At 40.5% G+C, this 25186-nt stretch overlaps 1 protein-coding gene across 2 annotated transcripts; it reads left to right on the top strand.

The window, feature by feature from the left end:
- Nucleotides 1-118: 118 nt before the first annotated feature.
- RB195_021064 (uncharacterized protein) lies at nucleotides 119-23223 on the top strand (the record flags this gene model as incomplete). Of its 2 annotated transcripts, XM_064207595.1 has the most annotated exons (9): nucleotides 119-213; nucleotides 451-595; nucleotides 4532-4674; nucleotides 4865-4983; nucleotides 8969-9093; nucleotides 11153-11251; nucleotides 16990-17147; nucleotides 17216-17354; nucleotides 23044-23223. In XM_064207595.1, the coding sequence occupies 9 exons, from the start codon at nucleotides 119-121 to the stop codon at nucleotides 23221-23223; spliced, it is 1203 nt and encodes a 400-aa protein (XP_064063475.1). The 2 variants fall into 2 exon arrangements, with proteins under 2 accessions (XP_064063475.1, XP_064063476.1); XM_064207594.1 differs by lacking the exons at nucleotides 119-213; nucleotides 451-595 and adding an exon at nucleotides 3630-3665.
- Nucleotides 23224-25186: the final 1963 nt, after the last annotated feature.

Below are 25186 nucleotides of genomic sequence, written 5' to 3' on the forward strand. Positions count from 1 at the left end.
GTTTACACTGGGATGTCTCCACGAATATATACAGGTAGATGTTAGTTCATGGCGAAAGGAAATTGACTGTGATCACGTTCATTTCTCGCTAACAACCCAGAAAAAAAAGGCATAAAAGATGATGAACAGCCTTGGTGTCATCGTTGCCCCTACAATGAACTTGTTACATGAAGAAACGGGGGAAATCTGTGGTCATCCAGCGTCTGCAATCCAGTGGGTGTAACTCAAGTAAGCAGCAGAAGCAGCTCCATCACCTGCACAATTGCCATCTTTCTATTACCCGCAGTAAGTTGCATCCCATGGTATCCCATGACACGTCTATTGGAAAAAAGACAACACCAATTCTGTAACTTTTTCTAATATTTATTGCGGAGGACGCATTGGCAAATCTCAGTTATGTTCTCCATTCTCTTCGCAAATAACAACATATGCTCGTCTTCATTTTTTAAGGTGTACCGGATTTTTTATTGGGAAGTTATTATCAGTTTCAGTTGTTTCTTTCAATATTCCGGCCCTGACAATTGTGCTTTTTTGGACGGCGGTCACATTCTCGGCAGCCGTCCACGAACATGAAAGAACTCCATTTGTTCAAGAGGTATGTTTGCAAAGACTAATGCAGAATAGAAGTTTTTAAGTGTTCACCTTACAGCGGGAAAGGTTGGGGCATTCCGGCATTACGAAGATTTCATTTAATAAGCTACGGAACTCTGTATATTAGGTGGGTGTATATCAAGAGAAGCCGATAGCGTCTGTCACATTTAATCCTTCGGGGTTGCCGGCATCGATAATTGCGCTGCCCTGCTGTCAAACGCGCAGTAAATCTGCGCTGACCCGATGCCCCGCCCAACTAACCATCGCAAGTTGCTTGCTTAGGAAGGATCAATGAGGTGTCTACTTCCAAATATGATTACCACATTTTCAATTTGCGCAGTTGGTGAACAACAACAAGGAATTGTTAACTTCGAGGGACAGTGATCTCTTTATTGGGATTCGAAACTTGAGAAGATTAAACAACTTTATTTGTCTGTGATCCTATTTATACTGCGGCTAATTTTTAAAAGTGAAAAAGTAGGCAAGGTGCATGAGAGGTTTTTTGCTTTCAAAAAATTGTTTCTTTTGTTTCTTCCTTTTGTTTCAGCTGGTGGTTGAACAATCAGTTACTGAATTAAGTGTGTGACTCTTTACCAGGCCAGCAGCGGCCGTAACAACTGGCATCGGACTTCGTCGCGTTCCTAATCAATTAATTAATCCTATTTACTTTTGCCTCCTGATATTCTACCATCTATAGAAATATGACAACTGCATTGTTTCTCTCATTTTCCTTCTATTAATTTCTTCATTTACGAACAAGTTCTTCTACAAACTTGCCTTTATTATTTATCCCAATTTATTATTGATCATCTTAGGTTCTTCATGAAAGCCCATTATGTGGCACAAACAGATAGCTCAGTGGACGTAGCTCATCACTGCATTAGCGTGATTGAGAGGAAGGAAACATTTGTGTTCTTTCGCTGAGAAATATGGAGCGGTGTTCTCTAAGCATTTGTTCATGCTGAAAGGCAACATTTATTTATGTATAAACTAAAGGTTATACGTTAAAGGCATCACCCCACGAATCTGAGGTGGTACTGATTTCAGATGGAGTATTCGTATACGGGATCGTGGATTATGGAGAGAGAGGTGATCCCGCCCATTTCTTCCTAATTGCCGTAAAAAACGGCCCGGAAGATACGGCTTCGGATGTTCCGGTGGGCTATTTTCTACAAGCAGTTCGATTGGAGCGCGCCAGCCTTATGTATGCGCCGCATCTTCCGGGTCGTTGTTTACGGCAGTTAGGAAGAAATGAACGTAATAATCCCCTCTCCATAATCTAGTATCCAGTATACGAATACTCCACCTTAAATCCGTACCACCTCAGACTCGAGGGGTGACGCCTTTAATAAATATTGCCTTGGAGAGTAAGCAGAGTGTAAAAAAATGTTGCTGTATTGTCCAAGATGGCTGTGGAATCGGTTGAGTGACTCAAAAGTGTTTGCAGTAGTGCCTCTTCACAAGCAATTTTTAACCGTTGAGATGATTAAGACTTTGTGCTCCTTTTCCACTCAAGATTTCTTTTCTAAACTTATTTCATATATGAATTCCAATGAAGAAATATGTACATAGTGCTTTGTAATTGTGCTGATCACGAATGCAATAAGCATCTATTAAGATATCGACTTCATTGATTTCTTCTCTTCATTTGTTCGACTCGTATTCTGCTGATAATGCGAGTATTGTGTAATCTAAAGTATGTCGTCTCCTTCAAAAAAATAATTCCTTTCCAAATAATTGAAGGAGCACTCAATTCTCTCGAGCATTTTGTAGTACCTCTAAACCTAAAGCTTGTTCGATCTAAAGGAGGGTTTCAGGTTCTTAATTACTGTTTTGTTACCACAAGGAATATTCTTTTTTTATTCTTCACTTTTTTGTCATCAAACTCTTGTTTTTGAGGAAGATATTGCCTTTTGCTCAGAATGCCACACCACTTCGTTTCTTGAAAACGTTCCATTATGATCGAATCTATTGATGTATGTGTTTATAGTTCGTAAACAGTACAAGTAGAGTCTAAGTGAATGAAGTTAACTGAGGGCACACGTCAGTTGATTGCCATTGATTTTGAAGTTTGCAGTCATTAACTCCATACGCTGTGGAAAATCTTCCGCATTCTTTCTTGCTGCCTTTGCGCAAACCACGCTGAAACTTCAGTATGGTCACGAAAGTTTGAAAGAAACTCAACATCACGAAAGAAAAGTTTGCATGAATGCTGTTATTACTATGTACTGTATCGTAAAGCTTTATGGTGTTATTGTGCCTAATATTTCTGGCATTTTTAGTATTCCTAAAAATCTGCCCATCCATTTTCTTTCAACTACTGTTTCAGATTGAGATTCGAATTTTGGTAAGGAATTGACTATCCTCTTGAAAACTGTCAGAGGATGTACACATTTTGTAGTAATCTTCTCGTGAGATGCTGAGATAGATTGATTGCATGAAAACCAGTTCCTGCAATGCTTTCCGTTACCGCAAAAGTAATTACAGTATAATGTACATAGTTGTGCTACTCGTAACCAAAAGTCAAGAGTTCTATTGTTGCAGAAAAGCAAGACATAAATCCGAACGGAGGGAAGTGAATTGCAGACCTTATTATAATGTGTAGGCTGTAAAAGTGAATACGAATTCCTGCTGCTAAGTAGCGAACCCCAATAGTAGCATTTTATGATGCCTTGGTAACCAGCACGACCTTATGGATCTAATATGAGAAAACAAGTGTGCTTACTAATACTTAGGTATCAAGTCAAAAAGGCTCCCTATAGATTATCTTAGAAGTCTATAGATTACTCTCAGAAGTACGGGAGTTTCCTGCCGTATGTGAAAAATGTGATCAATGTATGCTGTATCAATGTATGTACGAGAATTAGGGGAAGTTGAGCGGAGCCATACTGGATTCCATAATTAACGACCGGAATTCTATGGTTTCCATGCGGTTTCCGTGTCCGTCCAGTTTCGTGATACGCTGCCTTTATATACTGGTGCCTAGATAGTGTTACTGCATGTGGAACAATCTTATAACTTACAGTCTTAAATTCAGAATGCTTGTTGACCTATCTTTGGGACTGACTGACCACGTGAGTGTTCATGCAATTTCATCCACGTCAAGACGGCAAATTGCCGTTTCACGTATTAGTGTGGTCTGGCGTTCATGTATTCCTAGAAAAAAGGCAGTTTTGGAAGATCTGTGTGTGACTTATGAGTTATCATTGCCGCAGAGAGCAGTATTTATGTGTGCCACAATACACTTTGATTTCGGTTTCGATGGGTTTTATTCTCGGACTTCTTTTAAAGGCAGCATACATACCACGATACTGACGTGGTGAGGGAGTCCCCAAGGAAAGCTAGCGGTTCGCTAGTAGATAGCGGGATCGGTGTGGTTTCGCTCATCTCTCCTTAATCGCTCTAGAGAAACGGCGTGGGGACCGCTTTAGTTCCTACTAGGAATGTTAGAACGTTAGAACGTGTATACGTTCTGGTCCCCTCAGCAATCTATTCATAGGTTTCACTTGAATAGGCACTCGAGGGGAACCCACTGGCTTTGGACCACTGCGCAGCTGGATGCGACCGTGTACAAAAACACTCGTAATCCCGCTATCTCCGACCCCGTATGCAGTTTTGCCATCGGAAATACCACGTCAGATTCGTAGGGTGATGCCTTTAACTCGTTTGCGGTTCTGCAGCATTTCACATGCTAGAGAAGCCCGTCCCGGGAAAAATGTAGTTGGGGGAGGGAGGAGGGGGGAGGGGACACTCAGTGGTGCCCTTATTTCTCGAAGTAAATAATCAAATCAATGTATGACATGTAAACTAAAGTTGTTAAGTGACTGAGTGCCCACCCCCACTACATTTTTACCGCTCGCCCCTTCAAAGAGATCCTTTCACGATCTTTGGAGGGATTAGGAAGTTCGAATTAGAGTGAAGGGATACTATTCTCTTTCAGGATCCAAATTTGCAACATCTTTGTCGCGGATCTTTGTCCGACTACGCGGCATGTCAGTGTAAGGAGGATGAGGGCGAAGTTGCTTGTATAAATGCACAGTTCGTTGACACAGATGTGTTCTTCAATGTCAACGCTCATTACAAGTAATCAAGTTATACTACATTCCCATTAACAAAAAGTGCAATATGTTTATCATAATCACAGTTGTCTCCCATTTCATGCGGATGCGGAGAGCCTTTGGAGAAACTTTTATGTTGATATCATGTTACCTCTTCAATTTGAAAGTTAGTACATCTCAAATGCCAATTGTAACGTTACGTATTTTTACTTCAGGTCACTGCAAAAATTGACTTTTCATGGAAATAACTTCCAAGATCTGCCAGCCACATCACTATTTGGCTCTGTAAGCCACAGTAGACTGCACACATTGAATATTTCTGCCAACTACATAGGTGCGTTACTTTCAGTATCCTCGTGTTTGTAGCAAAATGTTTGTTCAGCTTATTTTTTCCATCCGTTATCTTGTGGTTAGGGGAGGTTTCTACCACCTTCTGCCGCGAAATTCTACCAGTGTATTCTTTGATGAATGTGTTCAATCGGATGAGCGAAGCGCGTTTGTTGCGTTGCAACGATTGAACACATTCACATTCTTTCACTGTTTGGGCCAAACTTCTTCTTTTCTGCGCTCTGACTCAGTCTAACACGCATTACTCTCACTCGGTTGAATATCTTCGAATTGGGTAGAAAGCAGTATGAGAGCACCGCAACTCCATTGTTGTCCTACAATTCCTTTTCCTTTTTGCCGTTCCCGTTTTTTGAACAAAATTTTGTGAACACTTGTTCTGGATGCTGCCACAGGACAGTTACGTTGGATATTGCACTTTTCCTTTAAAGAAAGGCAGCTTCTTACCCCCATCTTTGTCGTGAAGACGAGTTGAATTGACAATTCAAGAGTACCCATTAAATAACGTCTCTTGTCAAAGTTCACCAGAAGTCCGCAGTCTCAAAAATAGGGTGTGGATTTGAGCATTTTGCTTCGACACCAATATTGAATGCAATGTCTTTTCTCAGTAGAATCAATTAGTTTAGTTCGACAAGCAAGTGCAACTTATAACATGGTGATAATAATACTGTTAGAACTGCGTTCCTTTTGATTGAGAAATTTCTAGTAAATACTAACATTTGTCATAGCTGGATTCTCATGAAGTTCAACTCTTTGCTGATAGCATTGAAAAAGTTTCATTCTCCTTTTTTGGGAAGCTGTCGGAGTACGTTGATTGGTTAATTTTCGGTTGTATGCAGCGAACGGTTCTTTTCAATGCTTTTTAAAAATGGATTATTTTCATCGAATATAATGTCGATCACGTGTTTAGGAAGTCATTTTAAAGCTGGAGATTGTTTTGTATTACAACAGAGTACTGTAGGCAGTTAGAAAGTGTAGCGTTTATTTTGGTCATACTCGTATATCAGAACTTGCTGAGGCGATTCGCTTTTCACTCCTTTCCCTTCCAAATTCGCAGCTTCCAGAGCTGCGTAGGGCAAGAGGAAGGCGGGTCTAGGTGGTCCCAGGCGGTCGCAGAGGCTGCTTAGGTGATGGAGCAACGGCCGTAATTACGCAGAGGCGCGCAGCGCTGTAGGCAGATCATCAACGGTCAGCCGATGTTCACGCAGAATTCTTGTACCGTACCAGTGTGTACATGTGCATGAAGGGTTCCAAAATCGATTTCTGATTGTAATGGTATGTTTGGACCAAATTCCAGCGACAAGACCGTGAGACAGGCATGACGAGTAGGAAGCCTATCACATCTTTATGGTTAATGGTGGTAAATGAAGTTATGGTAAATGCTAAGCGTATTTTGCAATCTCTCAACGTTCCCAATTCTCAATAGCGAACATCGATACTCGCCACGTTGCCGAGACGCAACTACGACTAGCAACTGCTTTGGAGCAGATTTGATTTGATTTTTCAAGTTGATTTCTCCATTTATGCAATCCAATATCCGTCCGCACCAGTGCTAAGCTCTCCCAGTTTTTTCCCTAATGATGTCAAGCCCTTCAGGAGCTTGCACATGACGCGCTTCTTGACACAGATGATGCCACGCTAGTGTTTCAACATCGGGAACGACCAGAGCGACAAACTCACTGTAGTAAGGTTTGAGCTTATTGAGGGCTAAGGCTTTCATAGCAGATAGAATGCGCGAAAATCGCTCTCAATGGCGCGGTTACGCCCTTTGCGGTTTCAGCAACACATCGCCAGATCGGGCTTGTTCATGCATTATTTGGCAAACAGCCGAATTGGATTGCCGAAACTACACCGCTCAATCCTATCCTCATTGACAAGAAATCTTTTTGTATCCACTCTTGACTAACCGCATGAGTGGGATAAGTGCTGTCACCTAACTAGTTCAGGGGATCCCAGTACCAAACGAACGGAATGATGAGGAAGAAGAAGCGGAACGAGAAAAAAGAAAGAAAAAGGAAAAGAATGTGGGGGTAAAACGTGCAAGAAACAGAAGAAGGTAAGAAGATTGAGGAGAAGAGGAAGGGGATAGAGACGAATAAGAAGAATGCGAGATTACTTTCCTAACCGAACACACAACTCCACAAAATCTAGTTTCTTCAGAATTTGCAGAGTATCTTGCAATATCGGTCTCTATGTTTTCTAAATTCACATGATGGACAAACAAGAACCACATGATGGCCGCATAGGAGAGTCATCGAATTAGTGCCATTTCTGGTTTCACCGACGACGCTGCGCAAATCACGATGATCATGCTTGAGAATTTTTCCTAGCCTATTAATAATTTTCTAAAGAAGTTTCGTGGCGTTTATGCAGAGTATATTCCCTGATCGTTGCGGTTTGCATCGTGATACCTACACACTTCTAAGAAACGCCGAAGAAGAAAAGAAAGAAAAAGAGGAATGTAATCCACTTATCAAAACTGGAGCATATAGTTTTTCCCAAAGGAATATTCTAGTCGGAAATACACTTCTTTGAATAAAATTTGCAGTGAAGCTGCATTTCGTCATGTATGTATCTGTAGGGGATGCTTTTAGTCCTGTCGCACCCTTTCTTCCTTTGCATCGAACTGTTAGAGGGTGTTTCAAAAAAAAAGTAGATGAATCAGTTGCATCTTTTCTTGAAGCGGAGAAATTTGTCCATAACTGGTCAAATTGCTGTGCCAAAACTGTCTACACGAAGTCGGTGAACTCTTCACTGAGAACCAACCACAACTATTGTACGATCGAGAACGAACTGCGGCCCCTGTACTGTACAATTCAAAGTCAGCTTATTTTTTCAGTACATATCGTTGTAAAGTCCTTTATTCACAGATGTGACATCGTCAGTCAAGTCTGGCACGTTGACTGCTTCGAAAAATGTAGTATTGGTGGTGGTGCTTAAAGGCAGCATACCACGTGCCTGACGGAGGTGTGACTGTAGTTCACGGGATTCATTGTGGTTCCGCTCATCCCTTCCTACTCATCCTTAAAAATGGCATGGAAGACGCCGTTTTTTTTTGCGACGATTTCAGTTACAACGCCCCCCCTCCCCTCCCCTCTTTTGCTCGCAGAGCAGCTATGTGCGAGCGGTGGAAGATCAGTGATTTCTTTTCACGCACCTACTCAAAAGAAATCAATGAATAGGCTGGTGAGAGAATCTGGACATGTACACAGAGGAGCGTTCTAACGTACCTCTTTGGAACTAAAGCGATCACCACGCAGTTTTTTTTTTTGCAACGATTAAGGAGAGGTGAACGGAACCACACCGATCTCGCAATCTACAACCCAACCTCTAGCTTTTCTCGCGAATTCCCTCACCACGTCAGATGCGTGGTATGCTGACTTTAATGACGTGCGAAAGTCTTCGTCTTTACTTTTGTTGAAGTGAACAGTGCAGATCTTCATTGCCCGTTATCGAAACATCCTTAGGCAGAACTTGAAGAGCGTGCCAAACCTGTCTTATATGAACATTAAAGATATTGCGACTATCTGTTTTCTAAAAAAATATCTGCAAATATTGGTTGAGTTCTACGAATATCTTATTTATTGACAAGAAATTGATATCGGCACTTGGTGGTATGCAAGGCTACTAGAGGGAAGAACCAGGAACCAGCAGGCGTAATTCTATTGACGGCACTTACGTATGTACAAAATTGTGTGAGAATTCGATGTGAATCTGGGAGAATTGGGAATTCGTTAATTGCTAATTGAAATTCCTGTTGCTTGTTTACTTTAATAAGGTTGAAACACTAAAAACAAAAAGTAGGATGTTCAGACTATACTTTTATATACATATCATGTTGAAGTGTTTTCGAAATGCGAATTTTAATACTGGCAGAAGTTTCAGCCAATTGGTTATTAAAGTTTCAAATTATGTCTGAATTATAATGAAGCTACTCCGACTCTTGTTTGTTTTCGCAATCGTTGGTCTTCCAGTTAATCTCAATTCAAATGCGCTGAAAGGTTTGCCGAATCTGCGGGTTCTGGATTTGTCGAACAACGAAATAGTTCTGAAAGAAGGAGATGTGGATTTTTTGACGCACACCCCTCGATTAACTGAGGTGAGTTCTTGTTCAAAGGAATACAAACATAACTGGATTTACATAGTTTTTAGAAACTCGTGTTCAGATCTAGACAAGATTTCGTTTTCTACAGAAAAACTGTCCATCTTTTTGACTACCATTCTTTTTAAAACATTGCTCATTGTACAACTGAGATAACGTTTATTGTTGTCCTCGAAAATTCTTTAGCCTTTTTTATGAATGGGGCGCACAGGCTCTAGTTTCCGGATACTCAGATCCACTCCTCTCTGGAAGATAAATTTACTGAAATATGATCGTGGAAGGGGCGGCTGTCCCATGAACAGCCTTTTTGTGAAAGGTGTTAAGAATTCCATTCGGTGATGTGCAGTTTCTGTTCGGGAATAGGGGAATAGGGATAACGAAACGATACACTTTATCAGTATGAATACGAATCAATCAATTTTCCGTGAGTTACGGAAGGGACGCTTATATTCAGATATCTTCTAGATAGATAGGTAAAGTAATTAGCAAAGTACCACACTTCTTGCAGGTCATTTGTTATAGCAACATAATCATATTTATTTTAACCATGTACGAATCATTGCAAATCAAGTCGATGTTAATCACGATATTGTCGAATATTGATTTGAAATCTTGCCACTCATAAAGAAGCTGTTGATCATTTGAGCTCCCTATGATCGGGTGGAATGCCAATTCAAACAGTTCTATGTTCAATAAGTTCGATTTTCTCGCAGATGAGTATCCAACTCATTTTACAGGTTTTTCGTTAACCATCACAAAGTGAAAAAAGTAAAATTTGACCAAGGTGCTATGGAGTACATCCGTACTCTTATTAGGCCGTATGTGTTGCAGATTTCTCCGAAGATTTTGAACATACCAACGAGTTGAAACTTGAATAATTCCAAATTTCAATCAATAATTTGAATATGCAGTCCTTGCTTACAAAATAACTGTCACAACGCTTCAACACTTCTTCCACCATTAAAGATGGTGCGACGAAAATTTGTTTTCGGAAGAATGATAGGAACTAGAGACAAGGAGAAATTGAATCCCTTACAGTGGAAGATCAATGACGAATGATTTATCGATAGCGGATTGGTGATCAATGGCGAACGAACGATCACCGAGATTTAAATTTGACTCTTTTTAGATTGCTGGCGATCCGTCTGTTGATTTGCTACAATAATGCCAGTTCTGCTATCTTTTCTGAGATTCAGCCTACATTGTGTTTTTTCTCTAGTCTTGTCCAGTTCCTTTTATTTTTCCACACATCCTAAGCAAAACACAGAGCTATTTACTCTGATGTTTACATTGTTCCTTATTCATTTTCAAACCTACAAGCACATAAGCGCGCGTAATGTTATTTTTCTCGTTGTGCTCCATTGTAAGTAATGTGTAGGAAAGAAATGGACTGGAAATCGCTAGCGATTCCGGCAGCTGTAGATTCCCCGTCCCTGAAAACGTCTGTTTTCAACTTTTTGTCAACTAACGATCTTGGTTTTAAACCGTGAGAAAGTTTTTTTTAAATAAAGAAAAATGTCTGTTATCCAAAATTAAGACATATCTTCACTTCTCATTTCGGTCAAATGTAGGTTTCCTTTTTTCCATGAGTTGAGGTTTAATGGTTACAAAATGCCAACTCAAGGAGTTCACGGGAAAACATTGGACCGAACAGTTTCGAGATTGCCGGAAAAATGAGTTTAAATCCGGTCAACAATTTTGCGCACTACTTGAATGTACATGGACAGAAGAAAGCTACTTTTCGTCTATAATCTGCAACAGAAAGGTGTAAGCGAGCCATCTTACGAGGAAAGTGGTTTCAACAACCGTAAGATTTCAAAAAAAAGGAAAAGAAAAAGTTGGGGTGGAAGCCACAGCTGATTAACTTCCTATATATTAATGTAATGTAATGCAAATGATAAAATAATCTATCGAAATCAGCTTTCTTTTTGTTGCAGAGAACAAGATTTTGTAAATAAGTTAAGTTTGTAATAAAGCTAAGTTCACGTTTGTGAAGATTCTGCCAAGCAAGGGGCGTTTATATTATATGTAAATATATACGTACATGTCATTTCAGTTGTACCTGCGACGAGCATTTACTGCTACGATTAATAGGACAGTTCAGTTCGACTTAATGATGAGGATGTTTAAAAAGGCGAATCTAAAATATCTTGAGGTGTGTTGTTTGTTCATCTAATTATTTGTTGGCTTTCGAGTGAAATGTCTGCGTGGATGTCAGCATTATAGTTAAGATGCTCTACATTGGGTGTTCTGCTTATGCCAAAATAAGTTTTATAGTTCCTTAAGTTATCTAGCAGAAAGCTGGACATGAAGTCGGTTTTATGATCACGAGAATACGTAAATTGCATATAGATAACAACTTCAGGAAGTGCTAAACACCGAGAACAATAGGTAATAGTAGCAAGGTGTTTCGTGGACTTCACGAAGGGATCTTTGAAAGATAAGGTTACTATCAGGATCAGTTATATTCGGACATTTTTTCTGTCTTCTTTAAGTACACTAGAAGACCTATTGTCTATTGTCTGCTTATTCGATACAAGAAGGTTTGTTCTTGCGCAGCATGAGTGTTCAATTTTCAAGACTTTTACAACGAAAGCTGAAATGAAATGAACCTCAAGAATGCGACTTGATAACACTGAGCAACGTTTCCTGTGAGAACTTGTGGGGAGAATGAAAGTTTAGTGGTGCCCATATTCAACTGTTCTTGAATATTGGCATATTGAATGCGTAGCTTTCATTGTTTCGCTTTAGGAGTAGCCAAGATTGGTGTTGATCTTTGTAAACAACTAACATTTCGGCGTTATCGTCGTTCGTCAGAGACGGGAAAATTCAAACCCATAAGTGATCTGTCCTCTCAAACGCAAAATCATCTTATAGAAAACTGTCGGACAGCTTGCATACTCAATGAAAAGTATATTGGCTAGTGCTTACCTCATGTGATGAAAGCGTAATGTACATTTCCCCGTAGAACAACCACTAATCACAGGGGATTTTATAAATGACAACAACGGCCGCTCATAGATCAGAAGTGATGATATGGGGGTGTAGCGCAATTGGTAGGAGATCTGTCTTGCACGATCGATCGGAGGTTTGAATCTGCCCTGGTGCTCACCAAGCCTTTCATATATCCGGGGTGGATAAATTGGTACCAAACTTGCCTGGAGGATAAAAAACACTGTCTTGACACATCGGCTAGCCCCCTCAAGTAATTGTATAGCCCAGTTACACGTTCGTAAACCTCAAACGATTCTGAACTGAAGTGAACGTGGTGGCGCATCCTTAGCGGATTGATTAACGCTAGACATTTTATTCTTTATTCGCATTTCAACAACCGTTTTGGAGTTTTAGTGGCGTCTATTAAAAAAAAACCCGAAAGGGATGGGAAATTTTGATTTTGCGAGCCCATCTAGAAACTCTTTTACTTGAATACACTGTGGCTACCCGCTTTCTCATAAATAATCATCACTACATGCCCTGCACTTGATACGATAAACCACTCTCGATACCATGCAATCATCATCTTTGACATATGGTCAAACCACGCAATTAAGAGTTCTTCACAGCCAGTAATATGCACGACTACGCACCAACTATCGCATGAATTTTGCTGGTGTTACCTCTACAACCCTCAGGTCGTTTTGTAGATTCACTTTATGTAGACGGCTCCATATCGCTCTACTCACATTGTCAGATGTGTGAGGTTGACAAAACGGAATCGTTTCCAGGCGGTACACCAAGCTCGATCTTTGACGGATGGGAGCCTTATCGAAGAGCACAGTCTCTAGCCACGTACTCACTGTATATGTGCCAGTTTTATTGACCATGTTTTTTTTCTAGCTGCTTCATGCAACTTTTGCCGCTGTGCTGTGTTATCCATAATAGTGTTTTCACTTTGCTGGGGTGTGCTAAAAGATGGTGAACCAATATATTTTTTTCTGCCGGGTTGCCGAAATTGAAGCAAGTGTCCATTTTTGTTTCTCATGGCCAAAATTCCTTCCTTAGAATGATGAGGGGTTCGAGAGGATAAATCACTTGTGGCTTCTTTGACTTTTTCGGACTCTCACGAAGATGGTAACGTCGAAATGTTAGCTGTTGATAAAGGTCACTACCAATCTCGGGTACAGCTCAAACAAATCAGTGGAGGACTGAAAACTTTTGGTGGACATAAAAGTGGTAACTGAGCTGAGTCTGCGGTTTCCTCGTTAAGTGTGTTGGAGCTTCTGTAAGCGACATCACCGTACTGATAAAGATGACGTTCCACGTCAGACCATACTGTGGGCTACTATTTAAGTAACCGGTTTCATTCGTGTTTCCAGTTTCTGAGGAAGGGATGTTACCAGCTTGAGGCAAACGTGCAAGGAAATAGAGAGACGGAGGAGCAATAGAGGTGAAAACCAAAGCGTGCAGTGGCCACTTCTTTGAAATGGTTGCTTCGTTCCTTCCACTTTACCGCTCTACGACGCCCGCGCTCCAATTTGACGCCGTGGGACCCGTCGCACCCCCTCCCCCTTTTGGGATTTCGTGACTGACTCATATACGTGACAGAATAAGCCCGTTATTATATATCATGGTTATATTATATTGCTATTATATATTAGATTGTATATTGTATCATGTACAATATATTATATTATATTATATATTATATGACATAATATCTCATATATATTATAATATCATATAATATTACAGTTGTATTATATTATATTATAATCATGGTATATTATATTATGTTATATTGTAATATAATGTAATATAATATAATATAATATAATATAATATAATATAATATAATATAATATAATGTAATATAATATAGTATAATATAATATAACATAATATAATATAATATAACATTAGTACTATATAATATAATATAATATAATGAAATATAATATAATACAACTGAATATAATATAGTATAATACAATACAATATAATATAATACAATTAAATGTAATATAGTATAACATAATTGTAATACAATATAATTATAGTCATGATATATAATAACGAGCTTAGTCCGTGTGTGTGTATGTGTGTGTTTGTCTGTGTGTCACGAAATTCGAAAAAGGGGGTGCGACGGGTCCACCCGGCGTCGGATTGGTGCGCTATGGTCATATAGCTATAAAATGGGTTGCGACGGGTCCTGCGGTGTCGGATTGGTGCGCCGGCGCCAGATACCCATAGAAAGGGCGCGACGGGTCCACCGGCGCCAGATACCTGTAGAAGGGGTGCGACAGGTCCACCGGCGCCAGATACCTGTAGAAGGGGTGCGACGGGTCCACCGGCGCCAGATACCTATGGAAGGGGTGCGACGGGTCCACCGGCGCCAGATAGCCATAATATGGGGTGCGACGGGTCCACCGGCGCCAGATACCTGTAGAAGGGGTGCGACGGGTCCACTCCACAAGGGTTACACTGGCGCGCCGGCGCCAGATACCTATGGAAGGAGGTGCGACAGGTCCACCGGCGTCGAAATAGTGCGCAAGAACTTCGCGTGCATGACGCAAAAGATAGATGGTTGCAGCCGTTTCAAAGCCGTGGCCACGGGCGCTTTGCTTTACACCCAATATGACTCCTCCGTGTGTTCATTTCTTTCTTCGTTCGCCTCAAGTTGGTAGCATGCCGCTCTCAGAAAGTGGAAAAACGCATGCAAACGGGTGCTTAAATAGTAGCAAGATGTTTATGTGGTCTGACGTGGAACGTTATCTTTATCAGTAAGATGATGTCCTTCACGTCATTTTATGCCGAAACATCATTCTTTGATAACTGTTTATAGAAAACAGGAGAAAAACCCATATTTAGCGTGTTACTTTTAAATTTTGTCTATAATATATTGATAAGGAGTATAATATATTGATAAGGAGTGTTTGAAGTTCGAATGTACTCCAAATGTAGAACTGACGCGTTTAGAAAGAAGACTATGAAATGTTTCGCTTATAGTTATAATATAAAAAAGGAAGAAAGATTGTTGGAGTTCAATTTCATAGAACTAATAACACTAATATTAATTTTCGTTGATTAGTGAAGGCGAGCGAAGCAAACAACACACAGAAAGTCTGAAGTCCGGCTTTAGCCGGACGCTCAGACTGGTATAATGTAATACAATTGAATATAATATAGTGTAACATAATTATAATACAATATAATCATGATCATGATATATAATAACGGGCTTATTCTGTCGTATGTGTGTATGTTTGTGTTTGTATGTGTGTGTGTATGTGTGTATGTGTGTGTGTGTATGTGTGTGTGTTTGTATATGTGTGTGTGTGTGTGACGAAATTCGAAAAGGGGGGTGCGACGGGTCCACCGGCGTCTAATTGTTGCCTCGACACCAGAAAGCTATAAAATTAGGTGCGACGAGTCCCACGGCGTGGAGTTGGTGTGCCGGCGCCAGATACCTATAGAGGGGGGGTGCGACGGATCCATCGGCGTCGGATTGGTGCACCTGCACCAGATAGCTACAATATGGAGTAGGACGGGTCCCACGGCGTCGGATTGGTGCGCAATAGTTTCGTGTGCATGTCGCAAAAGGTAAATGAGATGTTTCGTAGCCGTGGCCGCTGGGCGCATTGTTTTTCACCTTTATGACTCCTCCGCGTGTCTATTTCCTTCGCCGTTCGCCTCAAGTTGGTAGCATCCCTTCCTAAGAAAGTGGAAACATGCATGCAAACGGTTGCTTAAATAGTAGCGAACAGCTTACATGATCTGACTTAGAACGTTATCTTTATCAGTGGGATAAAGTCTTCCACGTCATTTTGTGCTAAGACATCACTCTTTGATAATTCTTGGAGGGGGAACAGGGGGAAAACCCAAATTTCGAGTAATACTTTCAAATTGCGTCTACATTATGTCGGTATCGACGGAGTGTTTAAAGCTGAAGTTTGAATATTCTCCAAATGTAGAACTGACGCGGTAAGAAAGAAAACGATGAAATCTTTTGCCTTTATTTATAATTAGAAAAAGATGAAGAAAGATTGTTAGAGATACACAAGTCTAATTTCACAGAAAAGGGCACTAATATTGATTTTCGTTGATCAGTGAAGGAGAGCGAAGCGAACAGTACAGAAAATCTGAAGTCCGGTTTTAGACGGACGTTTAGACTGGTTATAACGTAATATAATTATAATATAATATAATGATAATATGATACGATATGATATGATATGATATAATATAATATAATATAATATAATATAATATAATATAATATAATATAATATATTATAATATAATATAGTATAATATAATATAATGTAATACTATATTATATTATATTATATATTATATTATATTATACAATATAATATAATATATATACTATATTATACTATATTATATTATATTATATTATATTATATTGTATTATATTATATTATATTATATTATATTATATTATATTATACTATGTTATATTATATTATATTATATTATATTATATTATATTATATTATATTATATTATATTATATTATATTATATTACATTATATTATATTATATTATATTATATTATATTATATTATATTATATTATATTATATTATATTATATTACATTATATTATATTATATTATATTATATTATATTATATTATACTATGTTATATTATATTATATTATATTATATTATATTATATTATATTATATTATATTATATTATATTATATTATATTATATTATATTATGTTACATTACATTATATTATATTATATTATATCGTATTATACTGTATTTCACTACTTTTAATCACATCCTTTTTGGAAAAACATTCGTATTTGTAGGTCCCGCTAACTAATGTTTCCTTAGAAAGTGTGATAACGTCATTTACTTTTTGCATATTGTTTCCTTTACGAAAAATGGACTTTATTTACCAACGGTTTCCTTCCAGGTGCTGGATCTGTCCTACAATTTCCTCCAGTCGGTTCCTTTTGAACTACCTTGTCCGTTCCCTTCATTGATCTCACTTGATCTTCGTCAAAATTTTCTCAAAACCTTGGCGGTGAATGCTTCTTGCTTATCAAATGTCCAATCATTAGACTTGAGCAGGTCCGTGTACAAATGTTGGCATATTCTGTAACACTAGGTTTGGTGGAAATCAGCGCAGCACTTTTCAGAAATCAGTTCTATTCGTTGACTCCTTCGTTCCGCCACCTTGCGTTATCAGCACAACCAAACACCTACGTTCTACGTAACCCATTCCACTGTGATTGTAAATCCAATGATTACATTACGTGGGTCAGATCTACGGATGTGGTGAGTTGTATCATACTTTTTTGGATAAAATGGCGCAGAAAGATATGTAGTTAGGTATGTCTATAACCATTTCTATAACCATCCAAATACTTGGGTTATATTCTTTGTTACTGGCTGACGGTTCAACTATAACGTCGCCTTCAGAGACGGAAAGGTGTCTCGTGCACCAAAGGGTCACAGGCCGTCGTTTTCTTTCTGGTTTTGACATTATCTCAAGCAAATCTCCCTGAAACTATTCAAGACGAAAGATAGACTATCCCCTCATCAAACGTTATTGCGAAATTGAGTTCAAATGATTGTCGTGAAGGCGTGGATTCAAGTTTTGTTTATAATTTACAAATATTTGTGTTCCGATTCGATGATATGTAGAGCAGAAATTCAATGTCACTAAGGTTATAATTTTGGATTTCATTTTGAAAGCTTGCTTTTATTTCTTTGTACACATTCATTTTGACAAAAGCTCTTAGCACTTTCCTGGATAAAAAAAGGTAAAGAGATTAACGAAAAATTCGTTTGCGATGCTTCAATGCTTTCGATTGCGATTAGGAATTGTTGAGGATTATGAACGAACCAGCGCTTCGTGTAATGATTTAAGGGGACCAACCGATGTATCAAGTCACTGTTCTCAACCTGCCACACAGATCTGACACCAGTTTAACGAGCCGGAAGAAGCGAGAATGAAATGTTTGGTTGGCGTTAGAAGGTGCTGAACTATTGATCGTGCAGACGTTATATGGGTCTCTTACTCTGAAAATGCGAAGACAAGTAGTTCAGACAGAAGCATCGATGGGTAAACAACAGAGCAGAAGGAGCTAGATTTGGGCGATATAGGTGCAATGGGGATGATCGGTTTGTGATCGAGAGAAGTAAAGTTTCATCCAGAGGCTGTCGGTTGGACAGTGTTATGTTCAATAATTAGATTTTCTTAGGACACAAAAAAGAAGGATATGTTCCTTTTTAGTAGCTCTAAAATCATGCATTAGATACTCAGTGTTTGTTCAAAATGTGTGTGACTTCGAAGAAAGTCTTTAAGTTAATTGGAACTCTGCATCGAGGAAATCCTTGAACTGCAATTTCTTAATCTCTGCAGGCTTCCTGGTCTCTAAAACTAGTTAGGAAAAATCCAAAAATAGAAAGGAAAGTTATATTTGCTATTTTTCTCAACTAGGTCCCAAAAAAAAAGACTGAGAAAGATAGAAAAATCAGATTTTGACACAGATATACATAGAAAACGATTTTGCAGATGTCTCCTCCTGGTGTAGATGTCTTTTTCCGCATTGTAAAGACGCCGGTCATCTTTTTTAGAGTGACTATCTACCTTGACTACCTTGACTTCCGTTGATCTTCGAACTGGTCGAGCGGGCGCCAGTAATCCTTCCATTTGTCCCGATCGCGTGCCAGAGTCCCCTAATGGTTCCTCCTTTTGCGAGGGACACGAAGAGCATCATAATTTTCTTTGATTGACTTCGTGAAGAAATCTGACTATCGGGTCGGCGGTCTTCTTGTAGTGCGCTTAATGTCGCGGGGAACCCAGTCGCTCACGTCGCTGGTCCAACGACTGTCGTTAAAGCGCATCACGTGTCCGGCCCACCTAATTTTGCCTTCCTTGACATATGCTACAGCATCTCTGATCTTCGATCGGTGGTGCAGAAGTGAACTTCGAATCCCTTCTTTCAATTGCGTAAAGCTGGTTACTCCTAGTATCACCCTTTCAATTTGGGGTTCTATGACGCTGATCGCACTTTCCTTTTGCTTGCGAAACGCCCATGTTTTTGAAGCGTAGGTCGAAGCAGGGGGAGCGGTGGTGTTGACTAGATAAGTCCAGAGCCGGGTGTTCTTGGTCTCCTTCACTACATCCTCGATGCTCTTATACGCTCCTCAAGCCGCTCGTCTCCTCCTGCCCAGCTTGGGGGTCAGGTCATTTATCATGTTTTATTCCCGACCCTGATAAACGTAGCTGATAATTTCGGATGTCTTCGTTCCGTTGAGCGTGCATGGGCATCCTAGACTCGTTCGTTACGCATGAACGTCTTTTGCAAATTCAGCTGAACGCTGATGCATCCACATGTTCCTTCGAATTCGGTCAGCATTCGTTCCGCTTGACTGATGCTAGGTGTTACCAGAACGATGTCATTAGCAAATGTGCAAATGGTGTAGCTGGCGACCATCCACCTCCACTTCCATGTCGTCACATTCTAGCTTTCGCATTGCGTTCTCAAGAGTAGTTGTGAATATTTTACGTGAGATTGTATCACCCTGTCGGGCCCATCTCTTCACGCCGATGATGACATTCTTGTAGAATGGCGAAGTTCCGGTCGTGAAGTTGCTGTACAACTCTCGAAGTACCTTTATGTACTGAGTAGCGGTCATGGAAGCCTTGGTTGTCCAAAGCTTCCATGACCGCTTCCGTCTCAACGAAGGCCTTCTTCAAGTTAATGAAGGTGAGACAGAGCGGCATCTTTTACTCTTGTGATACCTCGATGAGTTTTGAAACAGTGTGAATGTGGTCAATCATGCTGAACCCTTTTCGAAACCCTACTTGCTCTCACGTTTGTCCTTCATCCAAGCCTTTTTCAATCCTATTAAGGACCGCTCTTGTAAAGAGCTTGTAGATGACGGACAGTAAGCAGATTGGGCGATAATTGCCAATGTCATGTGGATCTCCCTTACTATACAACAACACGGTCTTGCTGGTCTTCCACTATTTAGGAACCTTGCAGTCCGACAGATAACTTGTAAAGAGCCTCGCTAGGGTGTTGATAGTGCTGGTGGAAGGTTCTTCAGGTGTTCTGGTCTTATTCTGTCGAGACTGGGTGCTTACCTGCTGGACTGCTTATTTCTTACCGACATGATATTATAGCATTTCGTATTTCAGAAGGGAGAACCTCTGGAATAACATGTCGGTCTTCCCTCAGATGGGGAGGAGGCAAGTGGACATGGCTGACGAAGAGATCAGAGTAGAAGTCAGTAGATGATTTTCTCCATTCCCCTTCTCGATGCAATGGTTGTTTCCTTATTCCGGAGAGCAGTCATCCTCGTCTTGCGACTGTCGAAGTCTTGACGGGCATAGCGGATGCTTTTTTCCCGCCTCTGCAGCTTCAGCCAGCATTTCTGCTCTTTTCTCTTTATGGTCTTCCTTTATCTCTGCAAAGCCTTGCGAGCTCGGACGTGATTTCTGGGTTCCCAGCGGCTCGTGCTGCTCCACGCTGGCGTATCAGTTCAAGAGTTTTAAGAGACACCAGGAGACAGGCGTCTCTTGGTGGTTTTAAAACTCTCAGCCTTCTTCGTGCAGTCATGAAGGTGTACAACGAGCCGGTCATATTCCTCGTCGATGTTGTCCATTGCGAAATCTTCCCAAAAGCCAGCTAACGTAGCGAAGAGATCCCAGTTAAAGGCATCACTCCACGAATCTAAGGTGGTACGGATTTCAGGTAGAGTATTCGTATACGGGATGGGAGACTATGGAGAGGGGGGTGATTCTGTCCATTTCTTCCTAATTGCCGTAAAAAACGGCCCGGAAAATACGGCTTCAGTCGTTCTGGCGCACTATTTTCTACAGGGAATTCGACTGGAGCGCGCCAGCCTTGTGCGGCGCCGCATCTTCCGGACCGTTTTTTTTACGTCAATTAGGAAAAAATGGACGGAATCACCCCCCTCTCCATAGTCTCCCATCCCGTATACGAATACTCCACCTGAAATCTGCATCACCTCAGATTCGTGGGGTGATGCCTTTAAATCCCAGTTAATGATAGTTCAGGGATTTCGCTCTCTGAACTTGGCGGCTTTCTCTTCTCTCTTTGTGGAGGGAAATCTTTCTCGGAGGAGGCGATTTTCCGATCTTGTATAAAACTTTGGCACAACAGCGACATCCGTCAGGCAAAACCTTTTGATGACGAGGATGTGGTCAATTTCAGTATGGTGCCCTTCACCGGGTGACTCCCACGTCCAACGTAGGGAGGAGAGCTTCTGGAATCGCGGGTTCCCCTGGATGGTCTTATTCGTCATGATAAAATCAGAAAGCCCCTTCCCTGTTAGTTCCATTGTAGGCCGTGAGTCCCAAAGTGAAGTTCTTCAGGCGTTCTTCTGGGGCCAATCTTGGCGTTAAAATCACCAACAATGACCTTGTAGAAAGTGTGGTCCTGTGTAGAACTTCTCTTGGTCCTTATAGAAAGCTTCGACTTCTCCTTCTTCGTAGCTTGATGTTGGAGCGTAAACGACGAAGATTGTCAGAGCTAGTATTGAACCACATATTCTCATCCGTAAACGTCCTATTCGGGTTGTGAATTGTTCGAAAGAGCCGACGTTTACTGCCATATTCTGTTGACGAGGACACCAAGGACACCAACTCCACTAACTTCTCTACTGTCGCATGTTGCTAACAACGGTTCTTCAGTGTCATACATGTCGTTCAGTGGGTGGCGTCGTCTCGTCTCGGTCAGTCCGATGACGTCGTACTTAGACTTCCTGGCTTGCATCATCAGATCTTCAATGTCGCAGCCGGTGCAACCGTTCAGTTGTTATAAGTTAGATCGTCATCCTAGTCCTATTCCCTTTCGATAGCCAACATGCCTATCCTGCAACTCTGTCTTTCCTGACGCTACCGTACTGCTTTCCTCCGGAATCAGGAGACTCTTCTATTATTGTGTTTTGCATAAAAATTTAAAACCCATGGGTTGGTTGCAAACCTCTAGTCCCATGAGTTTTTGGGAGAAATTCCGTTCTCCCGGAGTGGACAGATGGAGGTTATTTGTTGGAGGCGGCTCCAAACCGCCTCCCTTGCACCTCTCAGTCACGTGAATGCAGCCTTTTGGCCGTATCGACGTGCGGTTCACAAGGATTTTATGAGTCAGTCCTCACTCGGCAGAAACAAGGAGTCCATCCTCTGAATCCACTCTCGTCTCTGGGCAAGCACAACGCCGCTTTTGGTCCGCGACTAGCCCTCTATTCGCCACCCGGGGACGCGCCACGTAGCCTCGCGACTAATCGGCCGTGATCCTTCTAATGAGGGAGATCCGTGGCTTTTTGGAGTGATAATTAAAAAATCATTATTATTCGATGAGAAACATGCTTAGTTTGCTCTTTTACGCTGAATGCGAAAATATCCCTTCTGTCAAGGAATATCCCTGATTGTTTTAATAATAGTGGCCCTGCACTACGTTGTGCCAGATGAACAGTTCATAATTCTTTCACTTTTGCTTGTTATCGCTTTGTTTACCACACACCATGTTTCGTATGCTTTAATACGAGTCCATTAACAGATCAAGTCTTCTCTTTTCCTCTTATCTGTCCTCATTCCTCTTGTCTCTTCTCCTCCTCACACGGCCCTTCGCCTCATGTTTCCATCCCCTCTTACGACTGTGGGGGAAATCTCTATGTACATTTGAGCTTAATATCCGGTCATCACAAACTATAGCCGATGGTTTGGTAACGCCTTAGACCAGCCAAGCTTTTTATTTATCGGAATTCAGTAAATTGTTACCAAATTTATGTGGGAGGACAAGAAATAGGTTTGATACATTGGTTGAACTCGGTAATTATTAGCCACATACATGTTCATGAAAACCTCTGCGATCCATAATTTATGTTGAGCGTGTAGGCACATCTCAAAGGAGTTGATCCCCGCCAAATACCTTATCCTTGTCCACAATGTATAAAATTAAATCCTTGAAAAGAAAACTGCTTTCTTCAGATCCGAGATAAGCACACGCTGGTGTGCGATCGTGCAAGCCCACGAAATTATGTTGGTGCTCGTCTTGTTGAAGTTCCATTGCACAAATTGGACTGTTCTGTGAATCTGTTTGCAATGAGCTCACCTCAGTGTTCGTTGGTTACTGCCTCCGTTATTGGCCTCATTTTCAATCTCGCCTGAAATTTGTTCCTCGCTGATATTTTCTATTCACATTACGATTTGTGTTTATAAATGCGCAACATAGATTAGGCAGACCTATTGCTTTTTATGGGATATGATTACAGATCTCGGTGCGGGTATAGAGGTATGAAAACTTATTTTTCTATCAAATATTTTTCAAGGTATTGGTGTTTCCATACAGCTTCAAATTTCCTACATTTGGATTCCTACCACTGCTGAAATCCACGTTTTGCTTTTGCACTATGTACATACCTTACTGCACTGAGAGCATCGAAAAAAAGAACTCGTTGAAGCAGAGTACCTGCTTGGAGTGCAGATCACGAACAGGCAGTTATAGTATTTTTCAGAGTTACAATTTGGCAGATATACACTGCCATATGACTGCTTCCTATTCTAAAATATTTCGTATAATTAGAGCTCTCCTTGAACTTCTGAGTTCATGTAGTTCCAGTTGCGGAAGTACAACATCTGTCTTGTTGGGGTTTATTTATTTTGCTCGTTAGACATCTCAAAGCCCTTATCTTGCAGCGATTTAATTTCCGTCCAATTTTTTCTCTGTAATTGTGCACGAATAGCACTGTTTATGGTCGTGATACCGAGAGAACCGCCCTTACGCTAGTTCGTTTCTTCTGATGCCAACGCAAACACTTCGTCTACTCAAATACTTCGCTGTGTAGAAATTGGATTTCCGCCCCACTTGTCGGGCAGTCATGCCTGTTTAGTTCTCCTAAAGTGGATTTTGGGATTCTACGAGAGGTGCGATTACAAAAAATGCTCAACGAACTCAGTTACACCGGGAAGTGCAGGAGAAATTCAATCCCTATTAGTTGGGATTCTAGAGGCGTCCTAAAAGCAAATCAAACGATAGAACTCATAGGAAAGACATTGCTGAGACTGCGAAATCTTACTCGTGCACTATTACACAAGATATGACGAACAAATAAGAAAGGAGTTCCGTTCTGAGGCAGTGAATCTCGAAGTGTTTTTCTCGTTATAGAAAGTGCCGCCTTTTTAAATTGTGAACTACAGGTTTTCTATGAAAGCACAACATTTTCTTGCTATATTCGCTGATTGCGGCTTATTCGAGACTCCGGTTCTCTTGTAATCTTCTACCTCTGTTTTTTGTAGAGCTTTTGTCTATCTTATTGGTGAACATACCCTACAACAACGTTTCATTAAAGAAAATATTGTAGTCGAAGTAGGAGACCTGCATAGTTTTTCTCTGCTGTACCCAGCTGTTCCGCTCATTTATATGCTATGCCAATTTCCTTGTATTTACTGGTACATTCGGATGTTAGATGTATGGAAGCATTCTTCATATAACGTGCTAGCGACCAGCATTGATTCGGCAATGACTAATGAATAATAACGACTTGTTGTATTTGTTTTCACATCACTGTTTGCATAATTGTATCATAGGGAAGCAATCATTTGTTTCAACCTTTAAAATTTCGTGAAACGCTTTATCTCAATATTTGCTCTGTAGTCCTTACTCGACGTCGTTTCTTGTTTTTTGATGTGTGTATCTATTTAATGCTAAACGTTCTTTCCTTATTATTCAAAACAGTGGAGTAAAAGTAGATAGTTTCATTTATCTCCATTATTTGTTCTCATACGTAATATTTACTGGCGTTTTATGCTAGATTAGCACTAAATACAAGCCAACCGAACAACTTCGCAGCATTTTAGTTGGCCTGCATCATGTAATCCTGCACGAATATTTCACTGGAGTGCAAATGTGTTGTGTCAACGAGCGAGCGTAAAATAATTCCCATTCTTAGTACTCATTAATTCAGTTCGTTTCTCATTTTCCGGACTTCGCAGAAATTATCGAATCCATCAAACACAATCAAACACAGGGCTGAGCTCGAGACACCATCCAACCTTGTGTGACTTCCTCTCGGTCAAAGGTCGCCTTAATTGTGATCGTGGTACATAAATGCATAAATTTTGTGCTAAACAG

This window comes from Necator americanus, chromosome X, assembly GCF_031761385.1.
Source record: "Necator americanus strain Aroian chromosome X, whole genome shotgun sequence".
NCBI lineage: Eukaryota > Metazoa > Nematoda > Chromadorea > Rhabditida > Ancylostomatidae > Necator > Necator americanus.